The sequence below is a fragment of the Phaethon aethereus genome, assembly GCF_964289735.1.
Source record: "Phaethon aethereus genome assembly, chromosome: 15".
NCBI lineage: Eukaryota > Metazoa > Chordata > Aves > Phaethontiformes > Phaethontidae > Phaethon > Phaethon aethereus.
The window spans coordinates 14850292-14876283 of NC_138591.1; the positions used below are offsets into that span (position 1 = coordinate 14850292).

The window sequence follows — 25992 nt, forward strand, 5'->3', positions numbered from 1 at the left end:
TCCAACAAAATACAGGAATACATTTTGAATACAACCAGTAAGGGCACAAGTCGCACTGGATCATTAAAGCTGATCTATAAATGCAATTTCCAAAATGTATCCAGAATACAGAACTACTAAGAACAAAGACTTTAATTATGACATGCAACGTATTTAAATATTAAATACAAATATTTATCTGATGCAAATTTTAATTGCAGACATATGAATCCCTCCCACGTGCATCTATCATCTAAGGCATATACAAGAATTTTTTATTATGCACTCCCATGTTTTAAGTCAGCAATGGTTTATACTCTATTATGGGCGGGGGGGGGGGGGGGGCTACAGAAGGGTTTATATCTTCCAAATACTTGAGTTCTGTTCTTTCAGCTCTAATCGAAAACAAATATTCTGAAATAAAAATAAGCTTTAAATCTATTTTATTTAATCTTTAGGAACAAAAAGAAATACTGTAAAACATCTTTCAGCCATTTGTAAATATAGAAATAAAGTTAGAGACTGTTTCATGGAAGTCAATATGCATATAAACTATTGTAGTGAAAGTTGGAAGAAATGCCCCTATTTGTTACAGTAGGCACAAGAATTCTTTTTCCCTGAAGTTTCATCAGAAAGTAACAGAATAAACAGGATTAATCATTTTTGCATGACAACATATTTCTGTCTTGGCTCTACGTACTTACTAGATGACTCTCTGTAACGGTGGACTCAGTTATAAAACAAAAAAGTAGAATACAATGATGATACCAAAATACTAGTTTAAAAAAATAATGTGTTATTACCCAGTTATTTATTTCCTGTTATAGCAGAGAGAGGGTACCAACTAGTAAATAATTTGGGGGGAGGGGGGAAATACTTAAAAGAAAACCTAGAAGCAAAATTATATTAAATCAATTAAAAAGAAAATCTTAAAAATGGACCAGAAATTAGTATAATTTTGCTGATATCAGAACATTTTGTAAAACCCATTCCAATATACTTCAGTGACAGAAGTATTGATTCTGCACAGATATAGCTTTATAAATTTTTTTTTTTTTTTTTTTTTTTTTGAGTGAACTAAAAATCAGCTTGATTTTAATCAGCAGCATGTTTCAACACAGACTTAAAATTCCTGGCTTCAAAGAAGGCTTCAACAAAATTGCCATTGGGCACATTTACATTAGAAGTATAATTTATGCCTGCAAGTGAATATAGAGCAGTCCTTTATGGATGAAACTCTGCTACAGTATCCACGAGAAATGCAAAGTACTGTGTTAAATATCTATAAACACGATCAGTAAAGACATTGCACACACACACAAAAAGATATGCAAAGGCTTAATGCTCTGTTAAAAATATTTTCTATTCACTCTCACCATTCTGAAGTGCAGGCACAACATTCACTCCACGCAGTGGGAGACATTTATACAGTCGATTCACAGAAAAAATACCTCCAAGATTACAAATCCCCCAAACGATGCTGACAAAGCAGGCACTATAGGAAAAGAAAAAGTTAAGCAAACTTACCTGCTGTAAGTACATAAAAGTCAAGGCACAGGAGAGCTGGGGACACATGCCCACATTAGGCAGTGCCACGCAGGTTGCACCCGTAAGGGGATGCTGCATGGTGTTGCTCTGAAGTCTACGTAGAACAAGTGAGGGGGCTTGCATGCAAGCACGTTTGCCCTATCTTGTCACTACGTTTTTTTCCTTTTGATTATTTAAGTAAGAAACAGTATTTCTTGAATGCTTTTTTCTCCCCCAGCACTAGAGCCCTACATTCATTTGTCAGCTAAGGCAACTTGGTAGATTTAAACTACGAATTTTTAACAGAGAGGAAAAAAAGAAGACACAGCCTGCAGCCTATTGATGAGCAAATGGAACTTCCTCAATGACAGAGAGAGCTGAAGCTTGTCTCACAACAGTAGCTGCTGACTAGTAGAGAGAGAGATTGACTCAGTGAGGCTCAGTCGGCTGGTGCTGATGCTGCACAGCTTCTCATTTGTCAAATGGGTCCTAGGGCAGGGTCTTTACCACTCACCAAAATTCAAATACTGCATTTTAAAAATCCCTGGAGAGGATAGGGAAGGAGAGAAAGTGAGCGCGCTGCATCACAGGCATCCATGAGATCTGGGCAATTAGTGTCATTGCCCAGCTGGGACTGAATGCCCGTTATGATTCTGCACGCACACATACACACTCACACTTTTTTTTTTTTCCCTCCCAGGACTCACACCTGACATAAAAAGGGCTTTCCCCCTCTAAGAACAAAAGTATGAAGCACAGAGTGGGGAAGGGAAAGAATCTTGGCTACTCAAGAGGATTCTGGCAAATATATAGTGCTATCAGTAAATGAGCTTTTTTGAATACAAATTAATTTTATATCTATGTTTCATTCACCATCTAGTTTCCCAGAGAAGCCTACAAAAGCATTACAGTGAAACTGTGAAATATCAGTGTAACCACTGCAGCAGAAGCACTAGGAATGAAACAAAATTCTATGGCATACCGTGTCTACGTTACTGGGGGGAGGGGAACAGGCTTGGATGAAGACAGTATCTTAAAACTGGCCTAAAACCCATCTCATCTAAAATTACAAATTTGTTTGACAGCTAGTCAGTCTATTATAAAGGACTGCCCTATCAGGTTACATGGAAAAATTACATTTGCAATTTTCAGAATTTATTGTTTACATTTTACTTTGAGAGTGATATCTCAAATTAGTATTCCATTCTTGCAGGCTTTTTCTTCCCCTTTATTTTATGGGGTAATAATTATTCATTAGTAGATCTAGTTAGTCTCTATGTAATAAAGTAGGATGTGACCTGCAAATCAAATAATTTATATTACAGCTTGTCCTTGAGGTCCTATATTACAGGGGTGTCTTTTTTTTTTCCTTAGGTACAACTCAAGTATAACAGAAGATACTACTATTTTTAATTAGAATTTGACAAATTAATTAAATATTAATTCTTCAGGGAACAAGGTCAAACCTCAAAAGCAACACCTGAGGTTTTAAAGGGGTTTCTTGTAAAAAGACCGCAGAAGATTTTAGAATTACCTATTTCACAGGATACCTAACTCCCACAAAAACACATCTTCTATCAAGAGTTTAATGTTAACAACAACAAATAAATAACCCACATACAAGAGAAGTCTATTTAATCAACCGTGTAACTCATTTGATGTTAAGATCTACCCTTAAAAACAAGTAATAGACCCTGCTTAACTTGACACAGATACAAAACATGTCACTGCAACTCAGGCGCTGCATTAAGAAAAAAAATTCCATTCTACATGTGCGCACACATACCTGCACCCACACAAGCTTCAGAGACTGATTTAGATCCACTAAGTCTTCCTCATGCAAACCAAAAATTTTCCAGCAGAATCAGTTATTACATAATTTTCTTTCTCAAAAGCAGTCAGTGCAACGAAACCAATACATTTAGAACTCGGCAATCAGCACCAAAACAATCATGCACAAACTTACAACATAGGGGTTGGTTTTGGCTTAGGAAACATCCATGCTTTTGCAGTTTATCATGGACAGACGTACTAGAACAGCCCAGATACAGAACAGCACAGATTATCACCAAAAAAACCCACGCAACCCCAAAACTAAACAAAAAAAAAAAGCCACACACCACAGAGCAAGAGAGAGCAAGAAGAAGGAGAAATTAACTCTCCCTATGCCCTTTCTCCTTTTTTCATCCTTTCTCTCTGCCTTAAGCAGTCTCCTGTTCTGACAGGAGTATGTCATGCTTTTCTTCTTCTTTTTTTTTTCCTAGCACAGAAAGGCTGTTATTCTGCAAGTGCCCTAAGCTGATGGAATTTTCCCTTCAGCTCATTTTCATATGAAATACCATAAATAATACATGCTACTTTAATAAGACCTTATCATCATGTTTAATGAAAAACAAATACGTTATGTAAGGAGGCAAATAATCAACTCATTCCACATTATGTCAAAATCAAAGGCAGCATGCTTCCTAGCCAAACAGTTTGGAACTATGTAAGTCTATCCAATTTCCCAAAGTGAAGTTCTGGAACATGGTGATGGTCAAGCAAAATTTCTTCTGTCTTTTGCACTATTTTACAACTAAAAGGACATCTATAAGACAGATTAAACACTTAAAAGCAGCATGTTGAACAATTTCAAAGTAAGAAAAATATGACCCACAAATACTATGAATACCTTACATTTATATATTTGTATTATTAAAACAGGAACATCAATATTTTAACTATCCAAATCGTCTGTACACAGAGAAACAATAGATAAACATACATAATTCAGTAGTGTAAGAGACCTGAAAAAGAAACAGAATTCTCTAGCCTTATATACAGCTACTTCAAGAGATGCAGGGGGAAGTCATTACCAATTTTCATCCCTTCCAAGAATAACTTGTCATTATGTCTACAGAGAAAAAAGGTAACAAAATATGTTTTATTTTTATAAAAATAAAATCGATATCTCTTCTTTAAAGCCATTTCCTTGTTTATACACACTCTTCTACCAAACCCAACCCATCAATCATAACCACATTCCAAGTTATGGCTATATATACAGTAAGTACCACCACAAATTTGCCAAATGTACATGAATGACTGTACACAATCTGACCTTCTATCCTCATGCGCAGTGACAGTATAGCTATAAACTACTATGCAATTTCACAGAACAGCATATGCCCCATCAATATCTCATCTACAAATTAATTTTTCCCTTATTCTACAAAAATCAATGTGTGCGCAACTGCAAAGCCCACTTCACCTACAGCATATGACATCTTCCAGTTGCCTCAGTGCTGCTCTGCTAGGTCAGTAACTGAACTCTGTTACCCCACACTCAGTTGTTGATATTATCAATTAGATATCAATTAACAACAACAACACATCTTTTTCAAAACAAAAGGAGGCTACCAATCTACACAACCCAATTCAGACTCTGTGGGAGTTCAATTAGAAATGTAGAAACAAAAAGTTCTTCCACAGTGATAATAGATCCATCTGAGGTACAATGCCTACTACACTACCATGAGAGGCAACACTCCCTTTTCCAACCTGTTTGGATTGTCAGCATCATGGTATATAGCACAGGCAGAGACCTTGCAGGTATGCACTCTCTCCCCACTCATATTCAATGAGACTGCCATTTAAAAAATACCAACAAAATGGTGATCAATATTGAATATGCAAATAAAAACATAAAAATCAAAGAACCTCTGAAACAAAGCAAGAACAACCAACAGCATTTCTCACACAGCTGACGTACATATACAAAAACACTCTTTCATTTACAATGCATTTTTTTATTTAGTATTACATGTTCCATTTAAAATCGTCTACTCAATTTGTTGTGATCTGGTAGTCAACTTCTACTTCTCAAAACTTAAGTTCAAATTTCACATTTATAAACATTCAACCTAGAAGAACCTTTTCTATTCTAGTCCTTTTCTATTTCTAATTCTAACCTTTAGAATTATCACAGCAGACTGCCTAATCAGTCAAACCTTTCCCATCAAATAAAAAAAAAATCTGAAATACATCACCTGCAAGACCACACACCATTTTACACTTCAAACTGGTCTCAGCAGTAGTCTACACTAACAAGTTTATACATATAGAAGGCATACAGTATTATAAAGACTGTATGCCTCCAGACATCAAGCATGTAAAAAAAAAAAATAATCACAACTGCATATTACATTATCCCTGTGAAGAATGTATTTTCTTCTCAACTTCATAAAATGGTTGATGTATAAAAATAATTCAGGTAGGTGGTACAGAAGCTAATAGTAGGGCAGTCCTTTCTCTAAATACTCCCTTTCTAACACCACATGAAAAAAATAGCACCCAGGACCAGGAAAAGCAGCATATTATGAGCTTAAAAACAGAATGTCTCATTAACATATTTTAACAAGTTACTAGCAATCATTAATATCTTTGCCTTTATTCTACATAGTATTCTATTTTCTTATATATGTTTATTATGTTTTTTAAAATAAGCTAGGGAAATATCACTGATATTTTAAAATAATTTGGTTTGTCAAAAAGACTAAGAGGTTTTCCTTCTATTCTTTTCAATTAATGGGTGACATATCCTTCCGGTGATATTTTCTTGCAATGAAAATCCCTATTTCTAATTTAAGGTTTCTGTTAAGATTGCTGTTCTTTACTAGGTCTTTGCACAAAGATCAAGACATTACAGAGGCTCGTGCTTACCTCAGGCAAATAAGAATCACTAATTTTCTGTCTCTATTAAGCACTCTTATGTCCATTGACTTCTCCAATATTTCATACCCAATGTCTACAAAGACTCTATAGTACAGTTAACCTCTTCAGCACTGCTTAAGACGTATTTAATAAGCATTCAACATTAACTATTTAGATTTTTCACAATGTAAGACACCAAGAGCCCTTGTTCCCATCAATGTGTTGGGGGAGGGAAAGGGTAGGGAAGGTAACTAACTAACTAAAAATGTTCAGCCCTTAGAGAATTAGAGGCACTTCCAAACAGAAGATGTATGTTCCTGGACAGGTCGTATTTTCCTGGCCTACAGTATCTAGATATTCCGTAGAAAGCAAGGGGACTGGGGGAGGATGGAGAGAAGACAGGCCTAACAACTTGATCCTGATTCAATTTTATGCGAATTTACACCAGTGTGTCTCTTCAAAAATCAGTAGACTTACTCGTGATTTTTCATTGTAGTAAGCAAGGTTAACATCCAAGCCTACGAGTCCTCTTTATCCCTCACACCCGAGACGCTGTTTCCACTCGAGGGTTTTCTTTTCCGGCGATCCTTGTACAGCTATACCAGGAACTCCATCTAGTGGAGAAGCAGCTTATATCAACCTTAGCTTAAACCAGTTACTCAAACACGATGAGCTGTACCCGATTTCTGGTGGTGTAACTGAATCTGCTAAGCAGTTTGCAGAGTAAATAAAAGGTAGAAAAAAGTATTTTATCTGGAGACTTGTGCCTCAAACATATGCCTACGCCTAACCACAATCACACACTGAAGGCACAGGATGAGGTTCCAAAGCACCTTAAATTACTTAGAGATTGCCATTGCCCTCACTGTCTTCCGTCGGCATGTTCCCATCCACTTTTTATGGTAGGATTGGCACAAATGACTCAATTGCCAGACAACTGGAAAGACAGTATGGCTGATAATTGAAGTAGCAAAAGCTTTCTGAAAGGACTCGTCACCAATGCCCCAAGCATCACTGCCAGAACAAAGAAGGACCGCACTATGCAGAGCAGGAAGCGATGAGTGCAGCAGCCCTGATCTAGGAAAGCTTAAGACATGTGCAACAACGCGGGGGGGGGGCGGGGAATGGGGGGGAGGGAAGAAGCTTTCTCGAAACTGTTACCTTCGGAGTACAGGCTCAAGAAGCAGTGAATTAGACAGAACCAAGAAGATGATACAGAAATTGGGGCAGCAAAATCTTCTGTCAGTCCCGCTCCCACCTCACCTAGCACAAAGGCAGTAAGGACACTTCAACGTTTCATTTTCAGAAGCACAGGGTGCTGTCCCGCACGATGCACTACTGTCACAACACCAAATCAACTTTTTCAAACAGACACACACAGAGATTTTTTTAAATCTGACACACTGGTACAAACCTGCTTCACAGAAGAATCACTTTAACAGAAGTGTCCAGCTATAAGAATTACTGTTTAGGTTATTTGCAATATTGTCATGTTAGCAAGAAGACATCAGTGTGTCACGTGTAGTCCTGCCCTATAATATTGTTTCAAAAATTCCAGATGAAAAGACATAACAATATTGCCCTTAGAAAATGAACTCAGAACTAAATTTTAAAACTTAGAATAAAAAAAGTCATGTAGAAAACTAATGAATATTAATCATAGAAAATTGTATACAACTTGTTAAGTAGCTTAAAGCTTCAGTATGTAGCATAGGAGGGCTACAAATGACTCAAAAAATAAAGGAAGTCTACAGTTTTACCTAAAGTGATGAAGCCTACCTTTGCCTGCTGCCACTTGTGGGTGGTTTGTTAAGTATCAGGAGAAAGAGAAAGCATCTGAACAGTAAGGACATACTATATACATTTCACCCAAATTTGTTTTGATACAAAATTTTGTTTTCTTATTTTATATAGACACAAGTCACTTGCTGTACTACAATCTCCATTTTGTTCACAATGAATACTTAAATTAAAATTTTCACACAAATTCATTAATCAAAAAAAGTTTGCCCCAATTTATTGCTCCTTCATTTGCACCACCTCATCTCACTCTTTGCTGCTGTTATGAAATCAGAAGGAAAGAATTTAACTTGGAGTGCGAAATAAGCAGCAGGAACATGTGAATTTAGAGCTTGTTTCCATGTGATAGTAAGAAAAGTTAAAACAAAACTAAACACACACTCCCCCCTGCCCCAAATGCAATTGTAAGTATACATAGTACAGCAGCATAAATACATCTTGCTGAAATTTTAGCTTTTTGTGAAAGATTAATCAATCTCTTAAAAAAAAAAAAAATAAAAAGAGTGTCAAGTCTCAGAAGGAGAATAAATGATAGATTAATTATACTGTTATGTATAGGTTGTATCTTTTCTCTGTAGGAATTAAATTAACTGGACATCACCACAGTTTCCTTCTACAATGAAACCATTTCTCCTTTCATTATTCTGTCTACAGCTGGATATCTCTCATATATTCTGCCTGAATCTAAATCCACCAAACTTAGTCCACAATGCAGCAGCTTACTTTAATGTATAGGAGCTAAATATTGTCATGCCTATGTATCAAACAAAAAAATCCTCCATTAACTGCTGCTGAATTTCTAAGACTTCACTTCCCCTATCCTTTGCCTACCGTTTATAGCCTGCCCAGTCCCCATGAGTATGTGATCCCTCCAGTGCAATGAACAGTACCTCCACAGCTCCCTTGAGGACTTGATAGGCTAAGTCAGTTTTAAATTTAGCTCAATGACTCTTCAAAAGCTAGCCCTTCATCTCTAATTCTTTCTCTTGGCTTTCGATCTGACTTTCAACTAAAGTATCCTAAAATTCTTATGGCCAAGTCCAAACGGTTCTAGGTAAACACTCATCTTCATCCAAAGAGAGAAAGATGCAGCTCGGGAGAATTAAAATGGAAGTTTTTGTAGCCTTGAGCTTCAGCTTATACTGAAGCACTACCAAGGCTTTCCAAAGTAGCCAGCTATACACTCCCCAAAAGACCATTCCAGCAGAAAGATATTGGATGCCATGACCCAACTTCACTCCGATGACAGAATCTATGAGGAGAAGGGTTGGTTCTTTTATTTTCTTTTTTTAACTTAAGAATTTTGGCTCTATATCACCCTTGCAGAATTACATACTTTAACATAAAGGCAGATTTACATATGAAACTGATTCAAAGCTGCCTATACAGGCCTAGTCATTAAGCTTTGAAACAGGGTCAGAAGTACTGTGTGAGAAAGTTCAATTTTATAAATTGAGTCAATATTTTGCCTCTTCTTTTCTCCAGTTTATTCTGTCTGCTGGTTTTGAAAGAAGTAGTTGCTTTTTTCTAACCATTTCCCCCCCTCCGAATCCTTCAGGGATCCCGTCCTATCCATACTACCTCTCCAATTGCTTCATTATTGTAACCTCTATCAGGACTGTTCATGAGTCCAGCATCAGCTCCCTCCTCTTTTCACTAATTGGCATTTTTTAATCTTTTCCTACTTCAATTGATAAGGTGTCACATTCAACAACTCTGGGTCTTCCTTTTCCTCAGCTAATAACTAGAGTCTGCAAATTCTTTCACGATATTCTCTAGATGTTGTTTGCTTTCATCAACACTAATCAACTCTCTTGTTATGGTGGCCATCTTTCAACTCTCCTACTTGTAATTCTTTCCTCTCTCATCTTTGTTTAGTCAATGAAATCCACACTGGTAATACTGAATTCACTCTTTTTTCCCCTCTGCTGCTTTTTGGCAGTATCACTACTTCTTTTGCTTTCTGCATAAAGTTCAAGTTTCTCATCCTCCAGGATTCAGACCATTCAAGACTTGGCATTAAAATCCACTCCTGTTGAACATTTACAAACGGATTTACTGACATTCCTTACGTTCTTTAAGATTCCCTCCATATTCTCTCTCACATATCTACAACCAGACTCCCCTATGCTCTACTCATGCATCAAACCACCTTTCACTTTGGATAGGACCTTCACCTCCTTCACGTCCTTTGAAACACAAACATTTCCAAGAAAGAGAGCTCAAAACAAAGAAGTCATGTTATATGTGCACAATATAGTGTACAAAATGTTATGCTCACATTTTGTATTGGAAATAGACTGGACACACTTAAGAGAACTCTGCATCTGCTGCTAAGCATGACTACAAGCATAACAAGCAGTAGTTGCACATTGTCCAACTTCCCTCTTACTCCCTAGAGTCTTTCAGTCATGATAGACACAAATATTCTTAGAAATAAAAAGAAAACATATACATTAAGCTTGCCTACATTCTAACTATGCTTATGCCAGTCTTAAAAGGTCTACTTTGTGTTGTTTGTCTTTAAATGAGAGGGTATTTGCCTCAAGTTACAAGTAACAAAACCTGAAAGAGGCAAATTCACATTTTTCCTTTTCACTTGATACTTACAAAGTTTCCCCTCCCTACGAACCCATTCATATTCATGTACTTTGGGGAAAAAAAGGTTTTAACAAAATTGACTCTGAAATGTTTTTACGCACATAAATAGCACTTTCTCATTGCTTTTCTTGAATTATATTAGCCCTATTGAAACTAATTCTACAGTTAAGACAGTGTGGGTGTATCTACTCCTTTAAGTTTTATAATTTGGCCATGATATTCAAAATAGTTTCAAGAGAAAACTTAGAAAAATCAAATTTTTAACACTAAAATAAAAAAATCACAAATATTTGAAATAAACCGTCACAGAAAAATGAAAATAAATTACTCTTAAAACGTAACTTATTTTTAGTAGCTCCGAATTGGTTTTGCAGTTTCTAACTTGTTTTTCCACAGTACCTCCAAAGACTCTCAGATTAAATCACAAATCTGAAAGACAATAGCCAAAGAGGTTAGTTTTTGGCTTAATTCTGACCATATAAAGCTTAAGAATGTATCCTCTCATAGCTTTTCTACTTTGTCAGGTACATGTATCTTGCTTTGTCATATCTCAATACAATATTTATACAGCATGATTTATGTTAACTATTTTTCATTAAAACTACATAGAATAGTACCACAAACCAAAACAAACACAGGAAAAAAAGATCTAAATTAGGGTTACAAACAACTGCTTCTATTTGAATACACTCTTTCTTGTAACCCTGAACGATACATGAAATTCAGCTACTCAAAAGCTCTAAAAGAGGTAGAGAATACATTGGGGGGCTCAGATAATACACATTTATAAAGTGCCTTGACATAAGGTGCTAAATGCATTCTCAAAAACAATATGAAAGCATACAAACTATTGTCTTACGGCTTGTAGCATTTCCCATTATAGTATGTAATTGTTCATATACACAGAGAAGGCATTTTGTCCTAACTTAAATGTCCAACCTAACATTTTCTAGCTTCATCTACCAAACCAAACTTCTCTGCTATGAAAGGCCTCTACATCTACGTGCCAAGAGCACAAAAGGAGCAGAAACGTTACTGTTATTAGGCCAGAGAGCTAAGTTAAAGCTAGCAGAGGTAACCTTGTGCCTTCTTCTCAGTGGTGCTGACAGAGCATAGATGTGTTTCCATAGTCTGGAGACAGGAGGCTAGTGATCTTCTCCAAAACACATGCTCAATTTCTTCTCAAACAAGGCACAAAAGAACACATCAAACAGATAACCTTATTAATTAGCAAATACTGTATTTAAATGAAGGGATGAGGAACTGACAAGCACAGACACTAACATGTTTTTGAAGTGGTCATTCAAAGGAATACAAAGCCAAGACTCTACAGATTACTCACTTTAAGTTATGCTACTATATCCACAAAGCGCATACATTGAATAAAAAGCACCATCCTATATACATGTGCATTATTACAGAGGTAAAGTTACAATTTAAAATTAACAAAATTAAAACTGCCAAATTTTTCACATCAGATACTAACATACCAGTTCTTCCTTATAACTAAACACAGCATAGTGCAAGTTCTAATGCTTCCATGCATTTGTATCAGCTCTGACCTGTACGGACTGCCTCTCAGAACGACTCCTTAGATCATTCTGCATGCCTGTTCAAACCTTTGGCCTCCCTCCTGAGCCTGCCATCACAGGTGCTAATTGTGATGAAGATACTTCTGCTGCAGGAGACTAATTGAGACTAGCTATGAATTTCATCCAGGCCACCAAACAGTCATCAGGTGCTAACGTCAGGTCTCAGTCAACATAAGCCAGGTGACCTACACACAAAGGGTTTCACATCTAATTACAAGTGTTTAGTGCCATCCAGTTACCTGAAAGTGAACTCTAAAGAGACAGACCATATGTAATGTATGACCATAAATAAAGACCATATGTGTATATAATAACCTCCCCGCTCCAGAGGTAATCTCAACCCTTATTAAGATGCAGCACATCTTTTACTGTATCAGCTATATTATTTGTGTAATAGATGCAGTTTTAGTATTGGATCTTGAATTTTCACTAGAAGACAATATTATTGGTACCAAATTGCATTCCCTAATACTGATAAGAAACTGCCGGGATGTAGGAATCTTACATGTCAATAAGAAGGTAAGGTATCAAGTGTTTGAACTATCTCCACTGCAATACAGAATAGGTAAGAACAAAATTAGATGCAAGGACTCACTAGTAATCTCCAGACATGGCAACTTCTAGATCTCACAGATAAACAAAACCGCAGAAAAACAAAAGCAAGACTAACTAAAATCAGCAGCTAGACTACAAATAACAAATAGTAAAAAATCTGTTTGTAACTTATGGTGAGCCAAACTCACTGAAACCAGTAGAAGTCTAAACACTCAGTGAATGCAGTCCTAGGCTCTCTGAACACAAAACACCTGCAGAGCTGCAGATAAGTTACAAGGATCATTTTTCTCAAGGACTTGGTGATCCTTTTCAAGTTCACACACATGAAAAAAATTCTCATTTATTAGTTTCTGCAATAAAGTATTATTAAAATAAGGGGCAATACCAGGCCTGGATAATCATTTACACCTGATTCACACCACCAATCCTCAGAAAATTTGTCTCAACACAAAGTCAAGGTGTGTTTTCATTTACTTCATCATTCTTACTTAAATATTTCAGAATCTATTGCTGAAAAGCCAACATGATTTTCAAGACTGAAATAATATGGAAAGAAACACATTTGGGGAAAAAAGCAAACTTTAACAATCTTATTTCCCTAAATCTTGCCAAAATAATTAAATTGCCATAAAGTAGACTTAGTAAAGGAACAAGACAGCCTTGCTGCATAATTCACCAACCATTTTAATCCTGTTTATGAGTATCAGGTTCGCTACAGAAATGCTTTTAAATGACGCTTAAGAAAAATGATGGCTAGTTAGGGATTTACAAGATGTATTAGTCACAGATTAAACAATAAACCAAAATCCACCCTATAGCCTCTGTAATTGCATATGATATTAATATAAAGAAAAACTACAGCCCTCCCCTGGATTCCTAAACAAACTGCAAATGCTAATACGTTACATAGAAAACTGATCTGACTTAATAGGTTGTCCCTAACATTTACCTTCATTGAAAAATATTGCACACAAATAAGTATTTGCTCAATTCTGAGATTGCTCTAGATCTCATTTATTCCATTCAAGCTAAAACCAAAAATCTGATCAACAAAATGGAGTTGTACACCCAGGGTTAGTCCTAATTACACCATAAACTTTGATTTTTTTTACAATTTTTACTTTTTTCATATGTACCCACCCCTAAATGTTTTTATATACCAACACATTCCCATATAAAGCATACTGACAAAAGTACATTACATACATTACTAAGACTGTGAACTAAATACTCAAAGCCTATGAAACACCAGAACTAAGTTTATCTGTGTAATGTGAATTCATACAGCCTGACATTTTATTACATGCATCTTTCCCCCACACACGTTGACTCTCTCTCAGTCAATGTTGAGTATGTAGAGTCGAAATAACATAGTACATCCCACTGGAATGACTTAATTACAAAATAAGAAATCTTTGGTTCCTCATCTTCATTCTTTTTTATTCTCTAGTCTAGCATTCATCCCTGCTCCAACAAAATCAGACACTTCTGTCCTCTACAAAGCTTCAATGTCAGCAGGAGGGAACTACAGACAGAACAGGCTCTTCTGTGCTCCACTGCCCTGCTCCAGTCTCTTTTCCTATCTCCTAGAAATGTTACTTGTAAGCATAATAAAGTTTCCCCATAAATACCCTCTATATACTTGGGAACCTTCTTAGACAATTTACACGTAATGAAACAAAAGCTGCTAAGTTAAAAAAGAAAAAAGGATAAAAGAGAGAGGAGAGAAAAAGAGAAAAAGAGAGAAAATGAGAGAGAAAATGAAAAAATAAAAAAAAAGAAAGAAGAGGAAAAAGGGGAAAAAAAAGCATCCTGATGCTTTTTTTAGCATACATATTAACCAGTATATTTTGCTCTATTAAAAAAAAATTATCTATTTATATAATCTTACTGTAGTTCAGAATAGAGGTGAGGTATTCAAATTGTATTGATTAACCACAAACCCAGATACTTAACCTGGACTGAAATAACTACTCTCTACAGGAACTCCGAGTTCAGATTACCCAACTAACTTCAAACGCAAATATGACACATTATCTATGTAATTAGAAGAAAACACCCAGGAACTGAGATGAAATTCATTTAAAATGTGTGCCCTGACACAGAATTCACAGCTGGAAAATACATTCATTTTCCTGTTTAAACAAATATTGCCTCTCACTAGGATAACTAAAAAGGAAAGCTGTATTGCATGACAAATATACATGTTTTGGCAGCATACATTGTCTCTGCCTGCATATATCACATTCATTACCACGGCTTAGGGAAGACAGAATGGGTTAGCTACACAGTTTAATGTGTTGATGTCTCTTTGTCCTTTTTCTCCCTGGATAAGATGAAAAATGATACGACTTTTTTCATTATTAATAATGAATGCCTTTCTTGTTGACAGTCCTTGCTGCCAAGTAAGAAGCCTTGAACTTTAGTCTTTGTGATGCAAGGTTTCTGTTCATATGGAAATCAACCAAAAGGATCACATAGGAGAAACTTAATACCCAGTTTCTAGAATGCCACTTGTTATATACCTTTTATAGTTATTTTAAAAAAAAAATCTCTCAGTATTGTTTTTCCAACATACATTTGGTACCATGATACATGGACTGGGGAAAGCATGATGTAATCCCCTATTGCACAGTACCAAAAAACACTCTTAGTGATTTCTAAAACATGCCACCGAAACAAAAGGTGATCTGAAGTGATTTTCCTCTGTATTATTATTCCTGGAAGTTACACAGCCCTGGCACTCTTAACAGTATGTAGAAATCCATCAAATTCCAGTTGTCAATTACTTTTGTGTTTGTGTGTGTATATATACACACACACACACACAATGTAATTGTGTGTATTAAAAAAAAGTTTATCCTGGAAGATACATACACACAGACATATGTATAATTATTATTCATTACCTAAAGTAAACAGCATGCAGTATTGTCAATATACTCTGTAATTCTCTTCTATTTTCTTAGTCTGAGCTTCTTATGGCTGGAATTTTATCTGGCATGAAAGAGTGTCTTGCTTTCCTTTCTCAGGTATCCTCTCCCCCTGAATATTTTACCTACTTCTAAAATCTTTTACACATCTCAAGGGTTAGCCTGGACTGATAGTAATTATAAAAGGTGAGTGATAGTCCCAGGTTTGTGCTTCCCCATCTCTTGATGATGTTGTTCATGCTCTAGGCCACAAACAGAAGGATGGCTAAAGTTCAGATCGAAGCTGCCATTCCAAGCCGAGAATACAACTAGGAAAAAAAGAACCCAAAAAGGAACAGTAGGGAACAAAATTAAATACAAAGTACTAAATTACAGGCAAACGAGTTCTCAGTCCCCACAAATAATATTTAAATTTTGATAGAAAACTCAAAGCTTCATATTACAGTGGAAAAAAAATTGGGGGGGGGGGGAGGGGGCGGGGCAGCACTCCGGACAGACAGTCTGAAAACTGCTTTCTTCACTGTGGATTTAAAAAATGAAATTGCGCAAACCTATTAGGTCAGTTTCCACACCTGCTGCAATGTAGACAGTTGTAGTTAGGGCTGGAGAGAGATAAGGTCAGTGACAAGAAGGAAAATGCGATTAAGTAATTCTCAGTATGATGCCAATTAAGACCTTTGGATTCCATTTCAAATGTAACTATCACGTTACCAAAATAATATAGTATAGGATGTATACTGTTTTGCTAATATGATATATAGATTCCTAATAGGAATTTCATACTTACAACTAAATTACAGATATGCCAACTATGATATATTCTTATGTGCATGTGGCACAGTATTTCTTACATTCTACAGCAATTTTTATCCCTTGACATACAAAAAGACTGAAGAAAAAAATAGTAAAAGATTCAAGCTGAATAACATGTCAGTGCTCGCAACTTGAGTTGATTTTGTACACTAAATCCCAAATGATTCTCTCTCATTAATACATTCTTATTGGGGAAGTGTTAAAAATCTTTAAAAAACTTGCAGAGGATATGAAATGACATTCAGTGAAACAATACAGCAGCAAGTGTACATGAACTTCGATTTGACTTAATATTAATACAGAAGATGTTGGAAAAGACACTACAAAAAAGATGTATCTCCAAAATACTATACCCCAAATGGTAGCTTGTCTGTGTGAAGCGAGTTATGCTGCCTTCATTGCGAAGGTGAATTTTGAAAAACAAAATTATAGTTTCTTTCCAAAAGTAAGTTATGAAATATTGATTCATGCGTCATGTTACTAAAGGCAAGGCCTTCTAACTCTTGGTAATGATTACGCAAATGAAAACAAAGATATGAGATACCAACTCAAAATAATCACACATAGAAGTCACAATTTTTAAGCTAATTTACTGTGACGCTGGAGGGACACAAGGAGCTGGAGAGAGCGCAAAATCCATCATTTATAACTTGCCTAAGATTTGTTTTTAAGGGACTCATTATAGACAAAAATATTATTTGTTCATTTCCTTTGCAGGCAGGTATCTGAAAGTATGTAAAGTAACAGCCAAGTCCACTTTCGCCCAACTGGAAGCAACAACCGGATAGTCACCTGGCCGCATCTCGTGTATGCAGGACTATACGTTCATCCAATGAGGATAATATAATAGACTCTTCTGCTGGTGGAATGTTGTGTTATTGATACTCGCATTCAGATTCACTGCAGAGAAATAGATCTGTTTGTCAATGACAGCTTTTGATTATTCTGCACGGAAATTGTAAGTAAAAAATGGCAGTTATCTCCAGTTACAAATTATCTCCAAAATGTGATATGCTTAAATTAAATATGTTATCTTACCCTTTGCTTTCATCTTAAAGCACTGCAAGGTTTTAACACACTGGAAAATACACTCGGAGATAATTTCTTCTTCCACTGAAATGCTGGCCCCTTGCAATTTCAGAAACTAAAACAGTAATTAGTCAGAAGCTCTGAAATTATGGAAAAAATACACCCTATTTTAAACAAATAGTTATGAAGAAAATTTTTTAATTATGCAAGCAGGACCTTGGCCAGTTTTACTGGGGATAATTACCTCTCAGAAAACATTCTAAGACAGAAACTGATTAGAAACTTGGAGCATTCTCCACAACCCAGTACCCACACACTCAACTCTCTTCCATGTCATGTATTTGCATAGAAGTGTTCCACCCACTAAATTCCTGAAAGAATTCCTCATGTTAACGAAAGCAAATTTTGAAGGAAAGCCTTCATTCCTCCAATTTCTCTATCCCATATACACTCAGTAATGAGAAAAAGGTTTTTCCAAAGCAAGATAACTGACTCCTCTACACAGAAATTACAAATTTGTTACAAATTTGCAGGTTGTTTTCAGATTTTGTTTAAATAAATACAATTTAGAAGCCAATTACCTTGATATCAATAGATCAGAGCAATGGATATGCTAATATTAGTAATCCAGTTGATAAAGGAAGAATTAATCATCAATTGCATGTAGCGTGCAGTATTTGTGCCAGAAGCCTACTACTCTGTTTCGTCGAGTCTATTTAAAGAAAAAACATCCTCATAAATCTTAGACTGAAACACAAGAAAAACCCTCAATCTTTACCTTTATTTATAAACAGGTGTGATATGCAGCTCAACTGAAAATAGTACAGTTTTAACTTGCAAGTGAATTAAGACTTACACAACGAAAACCAAAATGGTCAGTAATGTGCTTTCGGTGTGACTAAGGCATCTGGATAAAATTGAAAACTATAGGAGAACACTGAATCATTTTAAAAACATGCATGAACTTTAGAATGATGCTGTCATGAGATTATTTATATCCTAGACATACAATAGTGCGACATATTTTAGACCTTTCATGGCAAAACAAAAGCTTTACACATGTAAAATTAAGTATTTAGATGCTTTCATGCAGGATTTATTAGTGCATATTTTGCCCTGTGTCTATATTTTTCTGAATTCCAACTGTATTTTGGTCATTTTAGGTTTATATTATGTGGTATATTTCTTTCATTATATACTAACTGATGAAAAATCTGAATTCACGCAGAACTGGATATACCTGAGAAAAACGTATCCTCACAGGATCATTAAACTGAACAAAAACAAGACCCAAAGAAATGGAGTAGTAAAACACCAAAGCTCAGTTTTGTACTATTTAGACAAAAATGTCTTTACACACCTTTAATGCTTATCTGAATTAACCATGCTATAAACCACAATTAACCTATAGAACAGCCAATAGTAAAGAGGAAGTTATTTCACAGAGTAAGACATACACTCTTGCAAAATATTTTCTCAGTACTCTTCATTTATAAAGACATATAAACCTTCATCATAAAAATAAATGTGTATAAGAACAGATTTCCTTGTTTTCCAGACAAATTGTGTAAATTATACTATTTTAAGTGGTCTCAAAAAGTAATTTTAAATCATTACTTTTTTCTGTCATCACCAAAATTTGTTCTTTGATCTAACCGTAAAAACACACGCTACACCGTGCTTACCTCTTGCCTTACTCAGGGCAACGACTCTTTTTCTGGGTTTCTTATGGGTTTTTTTTTTCAGCATTAACCCTAAAATGCTGCTGTTAGCCATTACTGCATGTACCAAGCTACAAACATTTTTCATACCTCTTCAGCTTGAGAATTTCCACTTGCCCCTAATTTTTGTTCTCTTATTCTGCCAACTATTCTGAGTATAGCCATCAAATCTTTCTCACAGTAGCCTTTTTTGATTTGCTCCAGAGGAGCTAAACATACCAAGCATCCAAAATATCACAGAATAAACAAACAGCTCCAGCTCAAGTCTTCCTCCTATCATGCTGATCTCTGTACCAATTTAACAAAACCAACTTTACTTTATAGCTACATTTGCTAATGTAGTATAAACTTACACAGTTAACTATGATTTTATTTTTTTGTTCTACTTAAAGAGATTAAGCAAAATAAACAAACAAACCTGTAACCAAATAAACATCTACCTGCAAAGCCACACTGGTTTAAAAGCATATTTGTAAGTAAACAAATAAAAATGATATAGTAAGATCTGCATAACCAAGTAACAGGACTGATTCAACATACAGCACAAATCAGAGCAATTCTATATTGTTAGTACAGAACACTTCCAACCCATCACTTTTTCCCTGTAGTATCAAGGAGTTTCTGGCACTAAGGCAGAGGGGAATGGTGTTTGCTGGTAGCTGTCACACACCTCTTAGTATGACGTCATATGATGTTTAGGCATTTAAAAAGTTGTTGTTCTGTTCATGGGAAAAAGGTTTCAGATGACTAAGAATGAGGCAGTAAGTATGGAGGGAATAATGCATCCCCTAGGGACCTGTACCACATAGATTATAATATTGAAAACACTGGACTGTTTTCCTCATACTAGAATTCACAGAACTGCTCAAACAGAGGTCTTAATCGTCTGACATAAAAGAGACATTTCAATTCTAATTTTTGTGAAGTGGTAAATCATGCGCTCAAAATGTTCTAGTGAGCCAGAACTCAGTTTTTTGAGTAATATTCTAAAGTGTGATGATAAGGTAGATCAAAAAAGTGAAGTATAAACCCGACTAAGATAATAGACCACCACCTGCTACAGATACAGGTGTAAAAATGCACATAGATTGATTCAGTACATGTTTATTCAAGCACACAGAAATTAGTCTTTATTTATTCTTTGCGATAGAAGCAACAGAAAGAAAAGAGAGAGTCCGAAGCTACTTAAAACTTACCATCTCAAATCCTTTCAATACACACCAAACATTGTGTTTTGAGTTTGTTTGTTCAAATGTTAATATTCTCATAGCTAATTACATTTCAGGAGTCTCTTTTCTCCAATACAAAAGGTTACGTTTTCAAAAGTTTTTTCCCTCAGTAAGTTTGCAGATGACACCAAGCTGGGTGGGAGTGTTGATCTGCTGGAGGATAGGAGGACTCTGCAGAGGGATCTGGGCAGGCTGGATCGATGGGCAGAGGCCAACTGTATGAGGTTTAATAAGGCCAAGTGCAGGGTCCTGCACTTTGGCCACAACAACCCCACGCAACGCTACAGGCTTGGGGAGGAGTGGCTAGAGAGCAGCCCGGCGGAAAGGGACCTGGGGGTGCTGGTTGACAGCCGGCTGAATATGAGCCGGCAGTGTGCCCAGGTGGCCAAGAAGGCCAACAGCATCCTGGCCTATATCAGAAATAGCGTGGCCAGCAGGAGTAGGGAAGTGATTGTGCCCCTGTACTCGGCACTGGTGAGGCCGCACCCCAAATACCGTGTTCAGTTTTGGGCCCCTCACTACAAGAAGGATGTTGAGGTGCTGGAGTATGTCCAGAGAAGGGCAGCGAAGCTGGTGAGGGGTCTGGAGCACAAGTCTGATGAGGAGCAGCTGAGGGAACTGGGGTTGTTTAGTCTGAAGAAGAGGAGGCTGAGGGGAGACCTTATTGCTCTCTGGAACTACCTGAAAGGGGGTTGTGGCGACGAGGGTGTTGGCCTCTTCTCCCAAGTAACTAGTGATAGGACAAGAGGAAATGGCCTTATGTTGCGCCAGGGGAGGTTTAGATTGGATATTATAAAAATTTCTTCACTGAGAGAGTGGTCAGGCATTGGAACAGGCTGCCCAGGGAGGTGGTGGAGTCACCATCACTGGAAGTGTTCAAAAAACGTGTGGATGTGGCGCTTCAGGACATGGTTTAGGGGACATGGTGGCGCTGGATTAATGGTTGGACTTGATGATCTTGAAGGTCCTTTCCAACCTGGTGATTCTGTGATTCTGTGAAATTCTTTCTATACGTTAATTACATCTTCTGTATTTTAATACCTAGCTAGCTATGTGAAAATTACCTTACTAGCTTTTACAATAAATGCGAAATTCTTTACTTGAGAAACGACCCACATATAAAACCACTAACACAAACGCCGACAAGCAGTCTGACATCCAATCTGTTTCCAACCTACAGCCACGGAAATAGAGCACTGCAAATTGCAAAAAAAAAAAAAAATCACTAACATTTTCCCTAGTTTAAAGTACTTTTAAACTTTATGACTCAGAAGCTTTGCACCTGCTTGGTTCATCCTTCCTCCAACTCATTAACACCTATAATTAAAATGTAACCACCTAAAGTTTTTGTATTGGGGTTTTCAAAGAATAATAAGGCAACAGGCTGTCACTGAAATTCAAGGCACTGAAAGCTCACCTCTAGCAGCTATAACCGTAATGTGACTGTCAGTGACAATTGAGCCATACGAGTTATGTGTTGATTTCCTAGCAGACAGTAACAAAGAAAATCTTAGGATATTAAATATCTTGGATAAGAGAGAAATTAAAAGCAAAAGGAAAGAAAAAACATTTAAACAACATAGGTGGAGTTCAGCATGAATACCACAAAACACCAATGCCTATGATAGTTCAAAATCCAAAACATTTTTGTGATGTAGCATAAACAAAAAGTTTTAAAGAAACAGTAATAAGATGTTTGAATAATTTGTTCAGTGAACCACAAACTACAAAATACCAGGAAGAAAAACCTGAAAAATCTGACTTTATCTATTACTCAAAGCAATACAAAAACTACTGATGCTACTACTACTACAAATGCAAACAAAGTGATGAAGTCTGGTAATGAAGGTGATGAAAACAGTACACTGAGTAATGCCATGTCCTGCATCTGGGGAGGAACAAACCCCATGAACATGCGCAGGCTGGGGAACAACTGGCTGGAAAGCAACTTTATAGAAAAGGAAGACAAGGAGGACAAGGTGAACACAAGCCAGCAACATGTCCTTGCAGCAATCTAGGTCTCCAGCATCCTGGGTTGTGTTGGAAGAGGCCTGGTGAGCAGATCACAAGGGAGGTCATCTTTCCCCTTTAACTCGGCATCGGTGAGGCCACACTTGGAGTATTGTGTCCAGTTCTGTGCTCCCCAGTACAAGAGAGATGGACATGCTGGAGCAAGTTCAGCAAAGGGCCAGAAAGATCATTAAAGGAATGGAGCATCTTGTGTACAAGGAGAGGCCGAGACAACAGAGACTGTTTAGCTGTGAAGAGAGAAGGTGCAGGGAGATCTTACCAATGTGCATAAATACCTGATAGGAAAGAGGAAAGAAGATAGAGCCAGACACTTCTCACTGCTGTCCAGGCAAATTAGAAGAAGCAATGGGCAGAGTCTGACAAACAGGACATCCCATTTAAACATAAGAAAACCATTTTTATTGGGAGGAGGATCTATCAAACATTGGAACAGCGTTTTCACACAGGTTGTGGAGTGTCTGTTTTTGGAGATGCCCAGAACCTGGTCCCTATGTGCCTGCTTCTCGATTTAGCTGATCCTGCTTTGTGCAGATGGGGTGGATTCAACAATCTCCAGAGGTCCCTTCCAACCTCTGTCATTCTGTGATTCCATTTTATTAAAACTCTGAATCTTTCGCTGGGTGTTGGAATAACCAGCCACTTATCTTTGATAAATTACCAAACACATATCAAATTATTCAAGGCTCTGTGGTATGCTGCTTTCAAATCTTTCAAGAATTCAGTTGCAGCTATTCCTCCTGAGAGTCAGAACCTGCACCTTCCTATGTTGTTATAACTTAACTAAAATATATATGAAAACATCAAGAAAAATTAAAAGGAAAAAGTATATTGAGTTTATGTGGCAAGGTTTTGGTAGTGAAGTCTGTGAAGCACTGAAGTGTAAAAAAGTGAAGTGAAAAAATTTTAGACTATCTTGTAATAAGGAGAAGAAAAAGCAATGAAGAAAGAATAAACTCAAATCTAATACTGCAAAGCTACAATATTTCAGTGATGACACACTTGGAATTTCAAATCCAAGTGATAAAGACTTTATTCTAAGGTAAGGCATCTGAAGATTTAACTCTCAAAGAACTATAAAGATCTATGCATATGGATCTCTTATGATAGAAAAACCTTAAATTGCACAGTGCCAATTCTATCATCCTGTCAAAATCTTTATAATTTATTAAAAATTTTAAAACTCCACTGCTGCTAAAATGTAAATGATAGTGATAACATCTCATTAGTTCTTGTCCTCAGCAATGATTACTCAACCTAAAAAAATGGACCTGAAGGTTTTAAATAAGAACTCAGAAGGCAATAATCCTCTTTTGTCCAGACCAACTCTAACCAGAACTTTGCACTTATTCATAATTCCTCATGCCATGACACTGGTATCTTCTTAACAGCTTTAGTATGTACTGAATGCATGAAGGACAGAAGATACTGAAACTTAAAATGGGGAAAAAATCCTTTCGTTCTAAGACAGATGATAGCTTCTGAAGTCTTTTCAACTTCCTCCTACCTACTGTGTTCCATTTCAGAATCCAGCACTATCCTACAAAGAAGGCGGCTTGCTCTGTCAATGGGGTAGCATATTGAATGAGTGTTCATCCAAAACCTTTATCATCTGCCTTAAATTAGGTCTTTGCAACCATGTTTGACAGCTGAATCATAAAAACAATCATCTGTGAGCTCTTTTAAGCTTTGAAAAGCAATATTTTAACTCTACAGTTCACCTCAAATTGTCCCTCTCTTTCTGATCAATATATCTTTAAAGAGTTTTCCCTGAATTAATTAGCACTTTCATTTCATATTTACTACTGTTGTATTTTCACTTTTAAAAAAAGGATTTTGATTGTTCACAAAATCTCTGTTCCCACAAATGTTTCCACAGGCTTGAAAACATAAGAACTGAAAATTATCAGAAGTCACAGTGTTTATCCCCCTACCCAATCCATACACACACAGACATTTGAATACGATAATACACCTTTTATACATATACAGCTAGCTACTAGCTAACCATAAAGGACTACCAGTTACTAGTTACAGTATACAGTTTGCAGTGGCCCCACGGTCACTGGAGGCCACTCAAATTATTGCATGCACTTTTTCTAGTAGTTTAGAATGGTTAGACCTACTAAGAAAAGTCTAACTACTGATAACATCGACAGAAATTATTCCTACAATTTAAAAAGAAGCAATCAAACAATATTAGATGCACATATAGATATATTAACCAGGTATAACAGAATGATATGAATATTCACATAAAAGAATTAAGTTTAAATTGGAAAAATTAAATTTGCCAAATGTTACTTCTTTGAACATGCTAGGAGGAATGTCATTGCAAAGAGTACACATCAAGAATTTGTTTGATTTACAGAAGAGTTCTGACTTAGGGAAAATTATGAAATTTCACTATTGAAAATACTAACATAAACACACACTGTAAGAGGTATGAAAGGTAAACATTTATTTCCATAATCTTATGTGTTGCTCTGGTTTTACTCTGCTCTGTATTCTTCTGCCTCCTTCCCTGGTCTCCCCCTTTTTCTATTCCATCCTGCCCAAATGTAGAGAGATACGCATTTTTATACATACTTACATGCATACAGAAATGCCTGTGTCTCTCTAAACTTGTTACTAATATGCCTGATACAAGTTAGCTGGTAACACTGCTATGAAGAGAGGTAAAGGGAAAAGAGGGAAACATGCTCTATACAGACCACAGAAATACCATGCTTGCCCAGCTTTTCTTCCTCTTTGGATGACAGGCTGAAGGCACACATGCCAGGCTGTGGAATTCATTTTCCAGTGATGGCATCTGGCTCTTTGGCACGCTCCACTGACATTTGTGTTGGCTTCTTTGCCGCTGCCTCTGGGTTTGTTAACGGGTTAAATTGATCATAGGATGTTGTCTGTTCCTGGATGCCACATTTCTTTTAACTCACCTTTGACTCTATTCAATTTCTGTCAGAATAAAGCTGATGTTGTCCTCCCGAAACCTTTGTACTTCAGCTGATATATGTAATGATGTAATTTAGGATAGTCCTGTTGTGCTAATGGATAATTTGGATAGGGAAAACCACTTCTTTGTATATTTTACACTTGAAAAGTGATGTCTGCCAGAACTACAAATATTTTATTCAAGGACACTGTTTTCTTCTGTGATCTTAAAAAAAGAACTAAAATGCTGAAAGTACCATTACAATGACAAAAAGGAAGCATTTTCAAAATTTGATTATATTGCATTATAATCCATTGTCTTGTGTTCAGAAAAATTATAGTATCCTTCTCTATATACTGCAGGAAATGTTGATGGAACATTTATATTTTAAAGTAACAAGTTGATAAACTGCTTTAACACATCACAAAAGGTAACTCCAATGGGTTTATCTCGCAACAACATGGTTTCTAGTTTAGAAATATCAGTTTATATGACAGTAATTACTAAAACAGATGGGCAAGAAGCCAAAAAGTGGCATCACATCAACAATGGGCTGAA

At 36.4% G+C, this 25992-nt stretch overlaps 1 protein-coding gene across 5 annotated transcripts in view; it reads right to left on the minus strand.

Annotated features, from left to right (window-relative positions):
* Nucleotides 1-25992, minus strand: part of RBFOX1 (RNA binding fox-1 homolog 1) — a gene marked incomplete at both ends in the record, with an annotated part of 1321463 nt that overhangs the window by 287348 nt on the left and 1008123 nt on the right. For 3 of the 5 annotated variants that reach the window (XM_082006866.1, XM_082006872.1, XM_082006868.1), the window contains one exon: nt 1507-1605. The exons of the other annotated variants lie outside the window; for them this stretch is intronic. In XM_082006866.1, coding sequence (XP_081862992.1) covers nt 1507-1605 — 99 coding nt within the window. Of the gene's footprint in view, nt 1-1506; nt 1606-25992 lie in introns of those variants that run through there. 5 annotated transcript variants of the gene reach the window in all.